Source organism: Pelophylax lessonae (assembly GCF_965119305.1).
Source record: "Pelophylax lessonae genome assembly, chromosome: 7".
In the NCBI taxonomy this organism is placed as follows: domain Eukaryota; kingdom Metazoa; phylum Chordata; class Amphibia; order Anura; family Ranidae; genus Pelophylax; species Pelophylax lessonae.
Genome location: NC_138774.1, coordinates 201,232,168 through 201,248,480, shown reverse-complemented (window position 1 = coordinate 201,248,480; position 16,313 = coordinate 201,232,168). Strand labels below are relative to the sequence as shown.

The window sequence follows — 16,313 nt, the reverse complement described above, 5'->3', positions numbered from 1 at the left end:
GGGGTAGTGTGAACATATATTTGCCCAATATAGTGTGGGGCCAGAACTGGTCTCTCTCCACTGCTATCCGATTTGTACTAGATATAAAACGTTGCCCAGCAAGTTCGTACATCACAGGTGCAAAGGACAGGGTCTTTCCAAGGTAAGCAGTAGGTAATTGAGAGTAATTCCCTGGTGACTTAGGGCAGCTTGGAGGGTTCCTGCAGAGTATGCAGAAAGGGGTGATGGCCCGTGTCCAGGAAACGTAGCTTAATATTATCAGGGTGTTGGGGGAGGCCATCCCATCAAGGCAAGAAGAGAATGAGTCTTTGTTAAGTACTCCATGAAAGGCCAGAATTAAAGCGAGAGAAGGAAAAGGACCAATAAATCGACTTATCTGTTCGCTTCTTGGTGCTCGAGCCAGATAATGACAGCTTCAGGGTCTTCAAAGAAGGGCATGCGGTCTTCTCCCTCCACTCTGAGGCGAGCTGGAAACAGCATGGTGTATTTTATAGGTTTGATTCTAAGCTGTCATTTAGCCTTGCTAAAATTCTTGCGTCTTTGAACCTCGGCCGAGAAGTCAGGGAAAACTGTGATTTTAAAATTTCCGAATGGGATGTTACCTCTTTCCCTTACCAGCCGGAGGACCACGTCTCTGTCCTTATAGTTTAGGAGTTTGGCTATAAACGTGGATGGTGGTGCCCCCTGAGGCGGGGGTCTGTCAGACATTCGATGTGCCCTCTCCACCACAAAAGTAGGAGAGAAGGCCTCTTTGCCATAGGTTTTGATAAATAATTGCTCGAGGAAGGTAGAAGGATCAAGTCCCTCTGCTCCCTCAAGCAGCCGATAAATCGGAGGTTTCTGCAGCGGAGTCTGTTCTCAGTGTTGCCATGCTTCTGCAATAGCTGACTCACTTGGAGTTGCAGACCATCGGATTTGTCTTGCAGCGGGAGAAGAGAATCCTCCATGCTGCTCAATCCGTTCTCAGCGTCAGTCATTCTCTCACGAAGATTCTGCAAATTTTGTCTTACCTGGGAAATGTCTATTTTCACCTCCTGGATCTTCGTGGCGAGAGTCGTTTGGCATGTTGATATGGCTTCCAGGAATTTTGCGGTGTCAGCTCCCTTTGAGCTCACCTCTGCGGCCATCTTGTGTAGGGAGTACTTTGTCCTGTCTGCGAAATGTGTCCAGCTTGGCCGTGGAATCTGCTTTTTTTTTTTTTTTTTTTTTTTAGGTGGTGACATGACCAGGTGGTATATGGAGCCCCCAGGTGCAGATGTGAGCTGTTTTAAGGATCGTGGCCTCACAGAATTAGTTATAACAGAGTTTGTGCTTGTGGAGCTCCTGTCACTCAGGTCCTACTGCATGCTGCTCCAGGCCACACACCCTACAATCTCTGTTTTAAAGGCTAAATTCACCTTTAGGAGCAGGTTACATGCTACACACATATTTAGGGATTATGGCCTCATGTACACTGCTACTGATAAATGGACATTTAGAAGCAGTTGGGCGATTTTTTTTTAGCAGCCCCTGAACTCTCCTCTATGTTATCTTATCTGTCTATGTACACTGAGACGTTTAAAGTCGTTTAGAGGCAGTTGAGTTTAGTGGCATTTTTTTTTTTAAAGCAAAAAAATGCATTCAGATGCAAGTTTATTGGCATTTGAAATGCCAAATGCTTGTAACAGCTTGTAAATGCATCTAAACGTGGTAACTCACGTTTAGAAGCATTTTTTTTATAGGTGCTTTTAATGGGGACACATTTCTGACCATTTTATAATGTAAAAATGCTTCTAAAACGCATACGCCGGTAAAAGAGCATAAACACGGCGTGTAGACATGGCACAACGGACGTTTTTAACCGTCGGTTACTAGCTGTCAAGTTCCAGTGTTCAGGAGAGGTTTTCAAATATCCTGTGTACATGAAGTCTTACATGCAACATGCTCCAATTCAGCAACCGCCTGACACCAGTGCTCCCGACTTTGTGGCAGCGGGGGCGGGGTATCTTAGCAATGCACCTTCTTTCAAAATTTGAGAACATCATGGCCGTGCGGGGCTACGCCCACACGGCCGCATCATTCATTCACAGGAAACTGTGAATTAATTAGGCTACAAGTACAGTCAGCCTCAGCTGCTGACCGCTTGTAACTCTCAATGAACTGCGAGGGAGCTGGTGAGCTCTCTCTTAGCTCAATGATCCTCCTGCCATTCAGTAACTGCCTGCTTGTATCAGCGGTATGAGCAGAAAATTTACTGAGAGTCTGCAGGACTTACAGATTGCACCAGCAATCACTGATCATGGGTGCAATGCTTTAAATGCTGAAAAGTACAAAAACAAAAAGGTGAACTTATCCTTTAAACATTTTACTGCAGCAATACTCCAACTAGTTGATATGGCTCCACAATGCTTTGGCTTTCACATTTCAATGGACAACAGAAAAGGAATGGTATGCCACTCATAGGCAACAGTTAAATAAACAGATGAAATAGATGCATAAAAGATGTTCAACCAGCCAAAGGATTTTTAGTATTTCTGTATATTTGCATGGACATTCACTTTTCTGTACCGCAGTTAGGCAATACCAATCTGTTATTTCCTCCTATAAGCATGTTCCTTGTTAACATGCACCTGATTGGCTCCTAGTGCTGCTTTCTCTCTCCCAGTTTGAGCCCCGTACAGGAGATTGTAATAGGCTAATACCAAAGTCAGTTATCAGGCAGTTACATTAGTCACTTAAAAAAAAAAAAATTGCTGCTGCCCTCAACTATTTAGATACTGGTCTAGCATTTTTCAAACAGCTCAAGATTTACATTCAGTTTCTCTACCCCCAGATTCTAAGGTAGGGATTTTACCTGAGGACTCTGTTCCATCGAAAACCATGTTATTGTTGACCTGCTTATTTTTCCTTGCTCATAACCTTATAGCCCAGAAGTGGTTGTCTTCTTGCTCCCACCCCACATATGCTCACTGGTAAAATGCTTTTAACGCTATATTAGAAAGAGAAAAACAGACATACCATAGGGGCTGCCCTAAAAAATTTCAAAAGTGTGGTCTCTTTGGCTATCATCCTCCCTATCAGACTCCTTTCTCACCCCTTGGACATGGGAGGACAATTCATATTGTTTACGCATACTCGTCTCCTCACTTGCCCTCTAGGGATTATACCATATCATTGTTTAAAATTTATAGAGAGATGTTGGACATATTGTATAATGTGCTCTTGCTAAGAATATTTTTGCTACCTGGGTGTAATAAACTGGATACCCATATAGTTGTTATGCACAGGATTCAGTATCTGTATTGATGCTATTTTGGACTTTTTATTTTCAGGATGTCCTTTCAATTTTTATTTTTGTTATTTTGTATACTCTGATAAAAAAAAAAATATAAAAACTACCTTATTAAAAAAAAAAAAAAAAAAAAAATTACCCAATGATTTGTTTTTGTTTTGTTTTTATGAACAAATAATTGAATGAGTCGGTGTCTTTTTGTCTGTCTAAAGTTCAGCTTTAAAGGCTATTGTATGTTCTGAGTTACAAGAAAACAGGAGTTTTGACCTAACACTGGCTTTTTCTATTTGAATGCATGTTCCACATCAGTATTTCCAAGTACTGCAGCCAGTGACAACTATCATTTTCAGAAGAATTTCAGTGACACCCACAGTGCTAACTTACCTTTTCCTGCATAGCGTTCAGTAGTTTGACTTGTGTGTTCTCGGTTGAGGTTTTTAAAGAGTCATTTCTCTGCTCCATTAACATGTTGCTTTGCTCTACATACCTGCAAGAGAAAGGAGTCATTAATAAGCACAGAGCTCTTTCAGTTTCCATCCTATCTGCATTGAGTTTATATTCCGCGTGTGTGTTCGGGGTATCTCCAGGCTCCCTTAAAGACATTTGAATAGTCTTCCTCTGGTGCAAGAATGGATATAAAGTGTTTAAAAGTGGTTTGTAAGCCTTTAAATTAGTGTGGTGTTTTTGAGAAAAAAACATCTGCAAACATGCTGGAAAGTGCTGATAGCTGGCTGTGGAGGTAATTGAAAATTAGTGGAGTTCCATGTTCAGCAAAGTCAGCTAGCACAAACAATACAGAAAAGATGCCATTTTACCTTTGATTACGATTTAGAAGTTCGCCAATCTTTACATTTTGCTCCTCTATGCGACTGCTTTTGTCCAGAACCTCCTGCTTGAGCCGCTCATTTTCCTGAAACACACAGAAGAACAAAAAAATCTCCATTATTTTTCCTCACTTTCTATTATCCAAAAGCTCTGTCCTCCCAAAATTCTGAATTTAGATTTGATATGCATATAAATTACAGTTTAACCTCATTTTGACTTCTAAAGCAACTCTGACAGTGAGACATCTGAATATGTTTTACATGCTGGGCCCAATGACTGGAGACTTGAAAAAGACATACCATAAATTGACCACACCCAAAGTAAATGAAATAACATTTTCTAAAACACTTATATTTGTGTGTACAAAACAGGAAAAAAGGGGAGTTACCACATGCGTGGCTGGCGGAAAAGATAGATGTGTACTTTGGAAAATGTATAAAAGATTTACAGCATAAAGGATGTTTTATGGTATACATACTATTTTTTCCGTACTTAGTCTTGACCTATCAATGATTGTAGTTTTGGGCAGGTTAGAAATTAACCCACTGAGTTTAGAGCACCCCATTACTAAGATATTATTAATTAGTCTTAGAATGGCTAAACAGCCTTGAGAACTTAGAGACTTTGGGGTTGATTTACTAAAACGAGAGAGTGCAAAATTGGGTGCAGCTCTGCACAGAAACCAATCAGCTTCCAGGTTTTATTGTCAAAGATGAATTGAACAAGCTGAAATTAGAAGCCGATTGGCCACCATGCACAGTGACAGCTGCACCAGATTTTGCACTCTCCTTTTTTAGTAAAACAACCTCTTTATCGCGCTATAACTACTAGTCTGTTTAGCCTGGCTGTATAGTCTTCAGCGACCGACATACGTTTATGAGCGTCAAATGCCTGGTGCCTCACTGCACACCCTCGTTCCATCTGCCGGTAGGTCATACTGGGGTAGATTTACTAAAATCCGTGCACTCAATCTGGTGCAGCTGTGCATGGTAGCCAATCAGCTTCTAACTTCAGCTTGTTCAATTAAACTTTGACAAAAAAAAAAAAAACTTGGAAGCTGACTGGTTACAACGCAAAGTTGCACCAGACTTTGAATTCTTCAGTTTTAATAAATAACCCCCACTGTGTCCTGTAGTGCCATAATGTTCCAGTGAAAAAGAACCACAGCGCACAATGGGAGATCAGGTATCCAACACACCTGAAAATGTTAGCTGCTTTAGATTTTTTTTTAAAGCGTTGCTTTGAAACTAAGCTTGAGCTAATAGTATCAGCGCAAGCAGCGGGACAGGTAAGTAAACATGAACCCTTATGTTTGCAGGCTGGGCTTTTTTAAAGCTTTTTTAGTTACAGAGTTGATTTAATCAGCTGAGATGCATAAATGAGTACACAGCCCTGCTCCATGTGCAAGAAAAAATATATAATTATTTTCTATAGAACTCATATAAGGGCTTACATTGGTGGTACCAGAAGATTCTAGCTTGGTTACCTGAATGATGCGTTGAATGTTGTTCATGATCATGGCGCTCTCCATAGTGATGGATGAAATTCCTGGGAGGAGATGTGATGCTCCAGCCGAGCTCTCCCTTTGCAGACTGTCCACCTGCACAGATGGACAAAGACATGAGAAGATGGCAGGGGCTCAGAGGAAAAAAGCACAAAACAACAATTAGGAAATACTCCATACTTTAGAGGCCAAGTTGTCAATCTTGTCGACAACTTTGCTGATGGCCATGCGGATCTCTGTGTTATGCTGTCGGGCTTCTGTCATCAAGAAGGAGGTGACGTCACCTGAGGCTGGATAAGGAAGATTTGTTGAGGACAAGGTCAGATTGGTAACACAAGACTTTCTCTACAAGTCTAAATGAGAAACACTCTTTTCAACCAAAGAGGAGGTAGGAGAACAATCTGCTCCCAAAAATTCTAAATGTAGTATTCCTGAGGGTCAACTCCTCTGTCTTGTGTAATATGGGCAGAGCGCAATGAAGATACTGTCAGGTTCCAGCACAAAAGCAAAAGCCAGGTTAAAAAGCCAACTTTGCAACACGCCACCCAAATGAACAGAATGGTTTCAGTTGAAGCTGTTTCTTAAAGATTTTTCTTTATCCCAAAAGCCTAAATGTTAAGAACAGTCCTTTGTACCTTGATATGGAGCTGGCTGCTGCACAGGGGCAGGGTAGACATGTCCAACTGGCTGCAGCTGGGTTCCGGTGGTGGGGTTCTGTGTGTATGCATACTGGATTCCAGAGTATGGCTGAAAAAGAACATTTCACTGAATTCATGTAAAAGGGCATTAGGACTGGGTTGAAGAAGCATCCCCATGGCTATATAGTTGGGTTGAAAAAAAGACAAAAAATGCATCTAGCTTAACCAATAGCAAAAATACATGGGAAATAGAAAACCTACATATACAGAATCTAAGGCTGCAACTAACGATTATTTTCATAATCGATTAGTTGGTCGATTATTGCTTCGATTAATCGACTAATCGGATAGAAACCTAAAAAAAAAAAAAAAAAAAAAAAAAAAAGTGTATAATTTAGTTAATATTCTTGAATATCTATATGCAGAGGTAAATATAAATATCCAGCTATATAGTTGGATATTTAATCCACTCTGAAACAGATATATGTATTATTGGAGGTTTAAATGTGGTATATATCAGACTCCGAGATCAATATTTTTAAAAGACCTAAAACATTGTTTTGCAAATTTTCAGACCGGATTGGTATATAATCATGATAGACTCCCTTATTAATAGGCGGGTAGTTTGATACAAGCTCCCTGTGCCTGCTGTCACTTATGCTGGCCATACACAAACTACATTTTTTAAAAAACATTCATCCGATTTTTTTTCTAACCATTAGTGTATTCGGTGTTCGTTGTCAACCACACAGTGACAGGAAAATTTGAAGGAACAGAATAGAAAACTTCTCGATCAAACAAATCTTCAAATAGTGTATGTGGTTTTTGCTCAGAAGTTTTATTCATTTTAAAATTTATTGTTCAAAGCAAGTGGAATTTTCAAACAACACTCGTCCATTAAACGAATATACAAATCATTTTTGAACAAATATAGATGCAAATATTTTTGTCCAAAAATCCAATACATGTATGGGCAGCAGAAGACCTTTAGTAGCAGCAGCATGCTTTTTTTTTTTTCATGTGTATGTATATAAAAAAAATATGCCCAGAAGTCGGATATGCAGGATATTTTAACTGGGAGTCAGACATGAAGCTCTATGAAGGGTGGAGGGGGGAAAATAACATTTATATATTAAAGTAGTACTAAAAGCTGAGACTTTTTTTTTTTTTTTCATGGATATAATCATTTTAAATATAATGCACAATACTAGTAAACTTTTACTTTAAATGTAATTGTAATGCCTTATATCACCTCTAGTCTATCGGCCTCCACCTTCTCTGGGTTCAGATGCTCATCTTCCCAGCACAGAGCCCTTAAAGTGATTTTAAACATTGGATTTTTTACTTTTTAACAGCAATCTTATCATACTTATCCTCTCTGTGTAATGATTTTTCACAGAGCAGCACTGATTCTCCTCTTCTGCGCCCCCCCCCCCCCCCCGGGACTTCTGGACCCTCCTGCCTTCAAAGTGCCCCTATAGGAAGCAGCAAAGTATAGTACTGTACAGAGTGTCCCTATAGCAAGGTTAAAAAAACTCAGCCTTTAGAATCCCTTGGTTCCTTCTCTTGCCCAGGACTACATTTCCCATGAGGCATTGCTCCTCACACATTCACAAGTTCTCTGTCATCTACTGACATGTATGGGTGGTTTACTGAGCTGTATGTGTGTTGCACTGTATTTTCTGATATGTAAACAAATAATGCATTCTGTATGCAGGACAACTAATAAGCTGACCGATTAATCGATTACAAAAATAGTTGACAACTATTTTCATAATCGATTAGTTGACGATTATAATCGATTAATCGATTAGTTGTTTCAGCTCTAAGTCAGAATCCTATACATAGAGTATGGATTCCAGTTCTGACTAACACATTGTAAATGGGCATTTGGAGAAGACTAATGCTGGCCAAACACTAGCTGAAAAACAGTTCAAAAATCTGTCATCTGGTCCGATCGTTCGTCTTTCGTTCGATTAATGGGAACAAATAGAAAATCCTTTTTAACTTTTCAGAGACGAAAAATCGAAGGAACAGTTTGGAAAATTCTACCGAAAGAACGAACGATAAATTGAAAGGTTAGTGTGTTTCTCGGTCGAACTGTTTGCAGTAGGCATATATGACAAACTGAACGAAAAACATCCATTGAATAATTTATCGTTCGAAATTAGGTCATTACATGATGGCACAATCGTCTGCTCTCACGGCCAATTTTTCGTTTTTTGAAAATGAGTTTGAACGATTTTTCGGCTAGTGTATGGCCAGCTTAAGAGTCAGGCAAATAAATCAAAAGATGGAAAATCTTAAATACAGTGAAAGATTAGAAACCATTCAAAGATGCTCAATTTGAAGACAAAATATAAAAATGCACTGCTTTCCTTAATTAGGATTATAGTGTACAAAAATGTCCTTTATCCTTTAAAGGAAGACACTCTGTCCTTAACTGAGAGAATGGGAATAGAAATCCCGAGTAGAACCATAACCTCCACCAGCTACACACACTGCCTCTAACCAGAAGCTATTGACCACCCTATTACAGAGGGTCAAAACATGCATTGGTAATAAAAAAAAAAAAAAAAAAAAAACGGCTCCAAACACGATCCCCTTCCCCAGTCAGGAATAGCTCCTTCCAGATTCCAATAATCATGCGGAGGAATATGGACACGCATATCGCAGATCGTCAGGGGGTATACCTCAATAAAGCAAATACAACCTCTTCATAATACAATAAGTTACATAAAATTTTATTTAATTTAAAAAGAAAAAAAAACACATAGTTTTTGCAAACAAACCGCATTGCTTATCGACACAGAGAGGTTTCCAACCCAGAAGATAGCAGCACTCCGCTCTGTTCCAGATCCAGGAATCTTTTTTGGTTTCTTTCCTATTTTTGGCAAAGGGATGGGTACCGAATACTTCCGGTTTTAAATTTGACCACATTTGGAACACAATTGTATCTCCACCTCAGACTATTTAAAGTGCGCATGCAATCGGGTAGCCCCTGACAATGTCTTTCTTATGACAAAATGCAAAGGGTGGAGCCTGGCGTGTGAAGTCATTGCGACACTGGAACGGAGCGAAGTGTGACCATCTTCTGGGTTGGAAACCTCTCCATGTGGATTACCAATGTTGTTTATTTGCTACAACCAGGTGAGTGGCTTTTTTATATTCAATAAACTTTTAAGTAACTTATTGCACTGCAGAGGCTGTATTTTCTTCATTGAGATATGCCCCCTGGCGATCTACGATAGAGTGTCAATATTCCTCTGCATGATTGTTGGACTCTGGAAGCAGCTTTTTCTAACTGGGTGACTGAGGAAAGGGATCGTGTTTGGAGCCATTTTGGTTATTACCAATGCGTGTTTTGACCCTCTGTAATAGGGTGGTTAACAGCTTCTGGTAAGAGGCCTTGTGTGTAAATGGTGGAGGTGGCAGTTTCTACTCGGGATTGCTTTTCCCATTCTCCCTACTATGGACTGAGTGTTTTCCTTCAAAGGATAAAAGGACATTTTTGTGCACTATATACTTAAATAGGAAAGCACTGCATTTTTATATTTTGTGTATTGTGTTTGTGATAAACAAATGTGTTAGCAGCTTTAGATATTTAGCAGGTCTAAGAGCAAATATTATTTGTAAAAATAATTATTTTATCCCCTGCAGATTTTGTAAGTTTGCCCACTTACAAAGAAATTATTTTTTTTTATCATAGATGTGTTTTAAATGATAGAGACAGAATATCAACCAAAAATCGAGAAAAAACACATGATACAAATGTTATAAATTGAGTGGTAGTTCAGTGAGTAAAATGGGATTTTTTGCATACCGTAAAATCCATTTCTCTGATGTTCATTGACGAACACAGCTTCTGATCTCCATAACTGTTGGGTATTACTGCCCCCTACCGGAGTAGGACACTAGGCAGAAAAAAGAAAGTCTGGCTACGCCCATGGACAGTCCCAGGGGGTATACTCCCCGTCTCTGCTTTAGGCACTCAGTTTAGTTACAAGCAGTGTCAGAAGAATTACAACTTCACAGAGGGGTTGGTGCTGTCTCCATCAATGAACATCAGAGAAATAGATTTTACGGTAAGTCAAAAATCCCATTTTCTCTTTCGTTCATTGAGGGACACCGCTTCTGATCTCCATAACCATTGGGACATCCCAAAGCAGTGTCAAACAAAGGGGTGGGAACAACAAAAAAATTCCCAAGGCTAAACAGTAGCCAACCAGGCAAAAGGAGCTCAACCAAAACAACCAGGCAACAGGAGCTCAACCAAAACAACTGGAGCCCACCTGAAAAAAACAATACACCCTCAAAGAGGATCAGGTCCTCTCAACAGCAGCTGGCAAAGAAGCACCTGCAGATGCCAACACATCCACTTTATACAACTTTGTGAATGTGTGCACAGGCGACCAGGTGGCCGCCTTGCAAACCTGCGTCACTGATGCCCGATGACGGAAGGCCCATGAGACACTAAGCCCCCTAGTAGAGTGCGCTTTGACAGGGTAAAGAGGAACCTGACCCTTGATAAAAAAAAGCCTGCATCACTGTCTGTCTGATCCATCTGGAAATAGTCGCAAACAACCCTTTACAAGGCCCATTATTGAGTACAAATAGTGAGTCTGACTTCCTAAAAGACTCCGTAGCTGCCAGGTACACCATAATTGCCCGAACCACATCGAAGGCATGCAAGGCAATTTCCTTAGGATGTTTAGGCCTGGGACACAGGGAAGGCAACACAAGGCACAAGGTCTTCATTCAAATTAAAATCAGAGACAACCTTTGGATGGAACAACAGACAGGGGCCAAGAACCACCTTATCTCTGAATCACCAGGTAAGGTAAATGACAGGATAACGCTGCCAGTTGCGACACCCTGCGTGCAGAGGTGATAGCCAGCAAAAAGGCCCCCTTCTGGGACAGTATAAGCAGGGGAATCTCCTGAAGAGAGATCCAGAAGCTCTCCAGGGAGGCTTCTGGAGGGCTGAAAGCAACAAATTGAGGTCCCAAGGCGGCAACGGAGACTGAACCAAAATGTCAGACACCCTGAAGAAAGGTACGCACCAGGGAGTGTGTGGCCAAAAGTCGTTGGAAGAAGACCACCAAAGCCGACACCTGGCCATTGATGGTACTCAAAGCAAATTTCTGTTCAACCCCCCCATTAAAAGTCAAGATCTGAGCCACCGAGGAGGAGCAAGGATGAACCCCAAGAGACTTACACCGCGCACTGTACGTCTTTCACATACGATGGTAGATCTTTCTAGAAGTAGATTTCCTAGTTTTTAACAGTGTAGGAATTCCCGATTTAGATAAACCTCTATCCTTCAGCACCTGGCGTTTAACAGCCAAGCCGTCAAAGCCAACGACTGTAAAGCAGGATGGAAGATCGGTTCTTGGGACAGTAGATCCTACCTGAGTGTAAGCTTCCAAGGAACGTCTGCAAACAGCTGCACCAGATTGGTGTACCAAGCATGGCAAGGCCAGTCCAGAGCCACGAAGATGACCTGGAATTCCTTCTGCCTCTATCCTATGTACAAGTCTTGACAGAATCTGGAGAGGAGGGAAGGCGTAAATCAGACAATACTAACCTCACGGGGCCACCAGTGCATCTGTGGTGTCTGCCAGAGGATGCCTTGATCGAGCCACAAACCTCTGCACCTTTCTGTTGAGCCAAGACACCAACAGATCCACCTCGGGGATGCACCACTGGAGACACAACTGAACAAACCAAGCACTGGTGACTGGCATACATTGGCATGTGAAGGTAGGCATGCTCGATGTCGATAGAGGCAAGAAAATCTCTCTGACGCAAGGATGCACCCACTGTGCGAATGGACTCAATTCTGAACTTCTGCATCCGCACAAAGCAGTTCAGAGCCTTGAGGTCCAGAATTGGACACACTTTGCCTTCCTTCCTGGGAGCTGTGAACAGGTTTGAGTAAAAACCCTGAAAACATTCTGAAGACGAAACAGGGACAAATCACCCCTTGAAGCAACGGGTCTTGTACTGCCCCAAACAGACCATGTAAGCGGTCCGGGGACAGGTGCAAATTGGAAGGAAAGAACCTCGCTGGGGGAACAAGAGCAAAACTTGATCTTGTAGCTGGACCGAATTACTTTGTGAACCCCCTTGTCTTGTACCAGGAAAATCCACGGGGCTGGAAACCAGTATAAACATCCCCCCACCCCCGATACAGGTGAGGGTGCACATTCATGCTGATGGAGCCTTGTCCGCAAGTTTGGAGAAGCCCGCTCTCAGTTTGCCAGACCAGGTTCGTTTGGATACTCCAGAGGAGGCCCTGAAAGGCTTTGAGCCCTTGTAAACATCTTAGGAGCTGAGAAGGAAGGCTTACGTCTACAATGAGGTTCCTTGCCCTTAGTAGCCTGTGGAAGAAAGGTACTCTTCCCCGTGAGACCTTTTATTATGTCATCCAGAGTAGCTCCAAAACAGGCGATCTCCTTGAAAGAGAAGTTCAGTCAAGGCCTTTTTAGAAGTCTAGTCCGCAGACCAGCATTTGAGCCAAATGACACGCCGAAGGGCCACTGCAGAAACAGAAAGCTGCGCCACTAGGGCAGCCGCATCCACAGAGGCGTCACAGATAAACTGCAGCACCTAGCAACTGGTCCGCCAGCTCAGCAAAGGCAGGGGGGGAGCTGTTCTTCCTCCAGGTCACCGCGTAAAAGCTTAGCCCACTTGGTCAGATTTTGCGAAACCAGGGCAATGGTGAATACCGGCCTCAGTGTCGAACCAGCCAGAGTGTACATATTGCGGTCCACAGCCTCCGCCTTCCTGTCAGCCGGATCCTTAAAGGCCGGGGACTCTTCAACCGGAATCATGGTTGCATTGCTCAATCTGCAAACTGGAGGGTCCACCACCGGTGGAACAGTCCAATTCTTAATAAGGGACTCCTCATAGGGGTAACGCCTAGTAAAGCACTTAGGGACCCCAAGCGGACGCTTTGGTCGTCCCCACTCTTTAGCGAAAATTCTGTCAAAATAGGCGGGGAAAGGAAACACCTTTGCAGCTTTGGATGGCTTGTGAGTGCCAAAGTGAACCTGCGTCTCCGTTGCAGCTACGTCCTCCATCTTCAAGGTCTCATGCACAGATACAATCAGTGCTTCCACCAGTACCTTTTCGTGTGCGGTTGCAGACCTGGAGGAATCCGGGCGCGTGGTTGCAGACCCAGCAGGGTGACTCACATGCGCGGGGGGCTGAATCAGATTCAGGATCTGATGAGACAGATGAAGCTTTTTGCTAGCCCGTTTCCCGCAAACCACCTCCACCCGGGACATAAAGGACTCCAGGACCGCCGTCAGTGCATCAATGGATGGTTGGGGCCCGGAGGGCCCTGCATCCTCAGAGAGGGGATCGGGTGGGGAGATGTGTTCCGAAGACTCAGATTTACCAGGGGGACCATACAAAGTGTAAAACACTGCAAAGGACAACCCCCCATCACACTGGCAGTGCCACCCGGTCGCTAGGCACAAGTACCAAGCGATCCTCAGCAGAGAGAGAGAGCGAGAGAACCCCTCCAGACTCACCACCCAGCAAAAACAGGCACCTAAATTGACACACAGAGCTACAGCTCTGCTTGGGTGCCCCATAGCAAGCTGCTTGATGTGGGGGCACTTGACAGGAGGGAGGGGCCTAGGAGCAGCAACGAGAGACCCAAGAAGAGAAGGATCCAGACTGGCCTGTGCAAAACAAAGTGCACAGAGGAGACAAGTAGAACATGTTTGTTATCCACTTAAGCCCCGGAGGATTTGGCTGCTAAAAGACAAGTGGGTTTTTTGCGATTTTTTACTGCGTGAATTTAACGGACAATTGCGTGGTCGTGCGACGCTGTACCAAACGAATTTGACGTTCTTTTTTTCCCACAAACAGAGCTTTCTTTTGGTGGTATTTGATCACCTGTGCGATTTTTTGATCATGCGCTATAAACAAAAAAAGAGCGTAAATTTTGCAAAAATAACAATATTTTTCACATTTTTTTATATGAAATTCCCCATAAAAAAATCAAAATTTAACATTTTTGGCCAATTTGTTTTATGCTACATATGTTTGGTAAAAAAAAAAAAAAAAAAAAAAAAAAAAAAAAAAAAAAAAAAAAAAAAATCGCAAAAAGCGTATTTTGATTGGTTTGCGCAAAAGTTATCGCGTTTACTAACAAAGGGAAAGATTTTTGTCATTTTTGGTGTTTTTTTTTTTTTTTAACACGTAATGGCGGCGATCTGCGATTTTTTTTCGGTACTGCGACATTGCGGCGGACAGATCGGACCCTTGACTGACATTTTTGACACTTTTGGAGGTACCAGTGACATTACTGCAGTAATCAGTGCTATACATATGCACTGTTACTGCAAAAATGACACTGGCAGGGAAGGGGTTAACTGTATTGGACAGGGAGGGGTTAAGTGTGTCCTAGGGGCGTGATTCTAACTGTAAAGGGACATGGCTATTGGTGTAAAAACAAAGATCAACGGTCCTACATAGTAGAACCGTCTGATCTTCATTTTTACACCAGGGAGAATGACGGGCGGCTTGTTTACATAAGCCGCTCCGCCTTTCTCCCTTCACTGGAACGATCGTAGTGTGACCGGCGGACATCGGGTCCGCCGGTCACACGCACTGACTTGTCAGTGAACGAGCCGTGGCGGGCGCGCGCCCGCCCGCAATTGTCTCTCAAGTCAGTGACAGGCGAGTGACGTATCCATACGTCACTCTGCCTGGCCGGGGCTGACCGCCGCAGTATATAGTCGTGCGGCGGTCGGCAACCGGTTATTTACCCACTTCAATACAGGGCACTTTCACTCCCTTCCTGCACAAGCCAATTTTCAGCTTTTAGCGCTGTTGCATTTTGAATGACAATTGCGCTGTCATGCAACACTGTACCTAAATCAAATTTATGTCAATATTTTCTACAAATAGAGCTTTCTTTTGGTGGTATTTGACTCCTGCAAGGTCTTTTCTTTTTTGCTACCCAAATAAAAAAAGACCGAATAGTTTGAAAAAAAAAAAAAAAAAAAAACTTTGTAAAATAGATCCATTTTTTTCCTGCACTGATGAGCACTGATGAGGCCGCACTGACAGGCACTGATGAGGAGGCACTGATGGGGTGGCATTAATATGCAGAACTGATGGGCACTGATAGGCAGCACTGGTGGCTCTAGTGGCAACCCTCCAGGGGTCTGCACTGGTGATCAATGCTCCGATTACCAGCACAGACCCCCCCCCCCACCTCAGGAGAGCCACCGATTAGCTCTCCTCTACTGGTGCCTTTCAGGTACAAACTGAGGAAAGCCGATCAACGGCACTTCCTATTTATAATGTGACCAGGTGTGATTGGACACAGCTGATCACATGGTAAAGAGCCTATGTCATTAGTCTCTTTACCAGGATCGGAGATGCAGTGTGTCAGAGTGAGGGGGCGCGCAGAGCAGTCTATCCTGCTGGACGTCATATGACAGCCAGTAAGGGTAGAGCAACCACTTCCCGGCCGTCATTTTGCTATATGGCGGGCGGGAAGTGGTAAAAAAAAAAAAAACAAAAAAAAAAAAACACAAGACTTAATCACTTTAATCTCCCTCATCTGACCCATAAAGCTCCCATATATTTGGTCCTTCAAATAGAGCCTTTTTGAATGTAACTGGTTTAGAACAAAATTAAAGAAAGAGGACAGTGAGAAGAGAGGATCATCTGTTCTGCAATACCTGAAAGCCATGTGCCTGGCCAGGAGGAAGGGTCTGAGAGGCGATGGGTCCTACAGGTAACAGAGCAGCTGATGAGGATGGTAGACCGGATACTGTTTGTTGCTGAGGGACTGTCGATTAAAAAAAAGACAACAAAACACAGACGACAATACTGTTAGTCACATTCAAATGAACTTGTTTTGCAATGTTGAAGACGGGAATGTATTATGTAGAGAATTACTACCTACCTAGAGCAGGGATGTGAGTTGTAGGAGGAGTTTGGCTGATCTGTGGGGTGGGCCGGACAAGCAGAGGGGCAGCAGGATGTGGAGAAATCCTCTGACTGTTTGGATCCTACAACAGGAATGTCAGCATTAATATCCACT

The 16,313-nt window shown here is 42.8% G+C and overlaps 1 protein-coding gene across 1 annotated transcript in view; it reads right to left on the bottom strand.

Moving 5' to 3' along the window:
• The window catches only part of FKBP15 (FKBP prolyl isomerase family member 15), a 104,603-nt gene that overhangs the window by 31,629 nt on the left and 56,661 nt on the right, over positions 1-16,313 (bottom strand). Inside the window, exons 13-19 of the mRNA XM_082263169.1 lie at positions 16,176-16,281; positions 15,949-16,058; positions 6,236-6,347; positions 5,781-5,890; positions 5,583-5,696; positions 4,087-4,181; positions 3,656-3,758 (exon numbers count right to left, since the gene is read on the bottom strand). Of these exons, the coding sequence (XP_082119295.1) occupies positions 3,656-3,758; positions 4,087-4,181; positions 5,583-5,696; positions 5,781-5,890; positions 6,236-6,347; positions 15,949-16,058; positions 16,176-16,281 (750 nt within the window). The remainder of the gene's footprint in view (positions 1-3,655; positions 3,759-4,086; positions 4,182-5,582; positions 5,697-5,780; positions 5,891-6,235; positions 6,348-15,948; positions 16,059-16,175; positions 16,282-16,313) is intronic.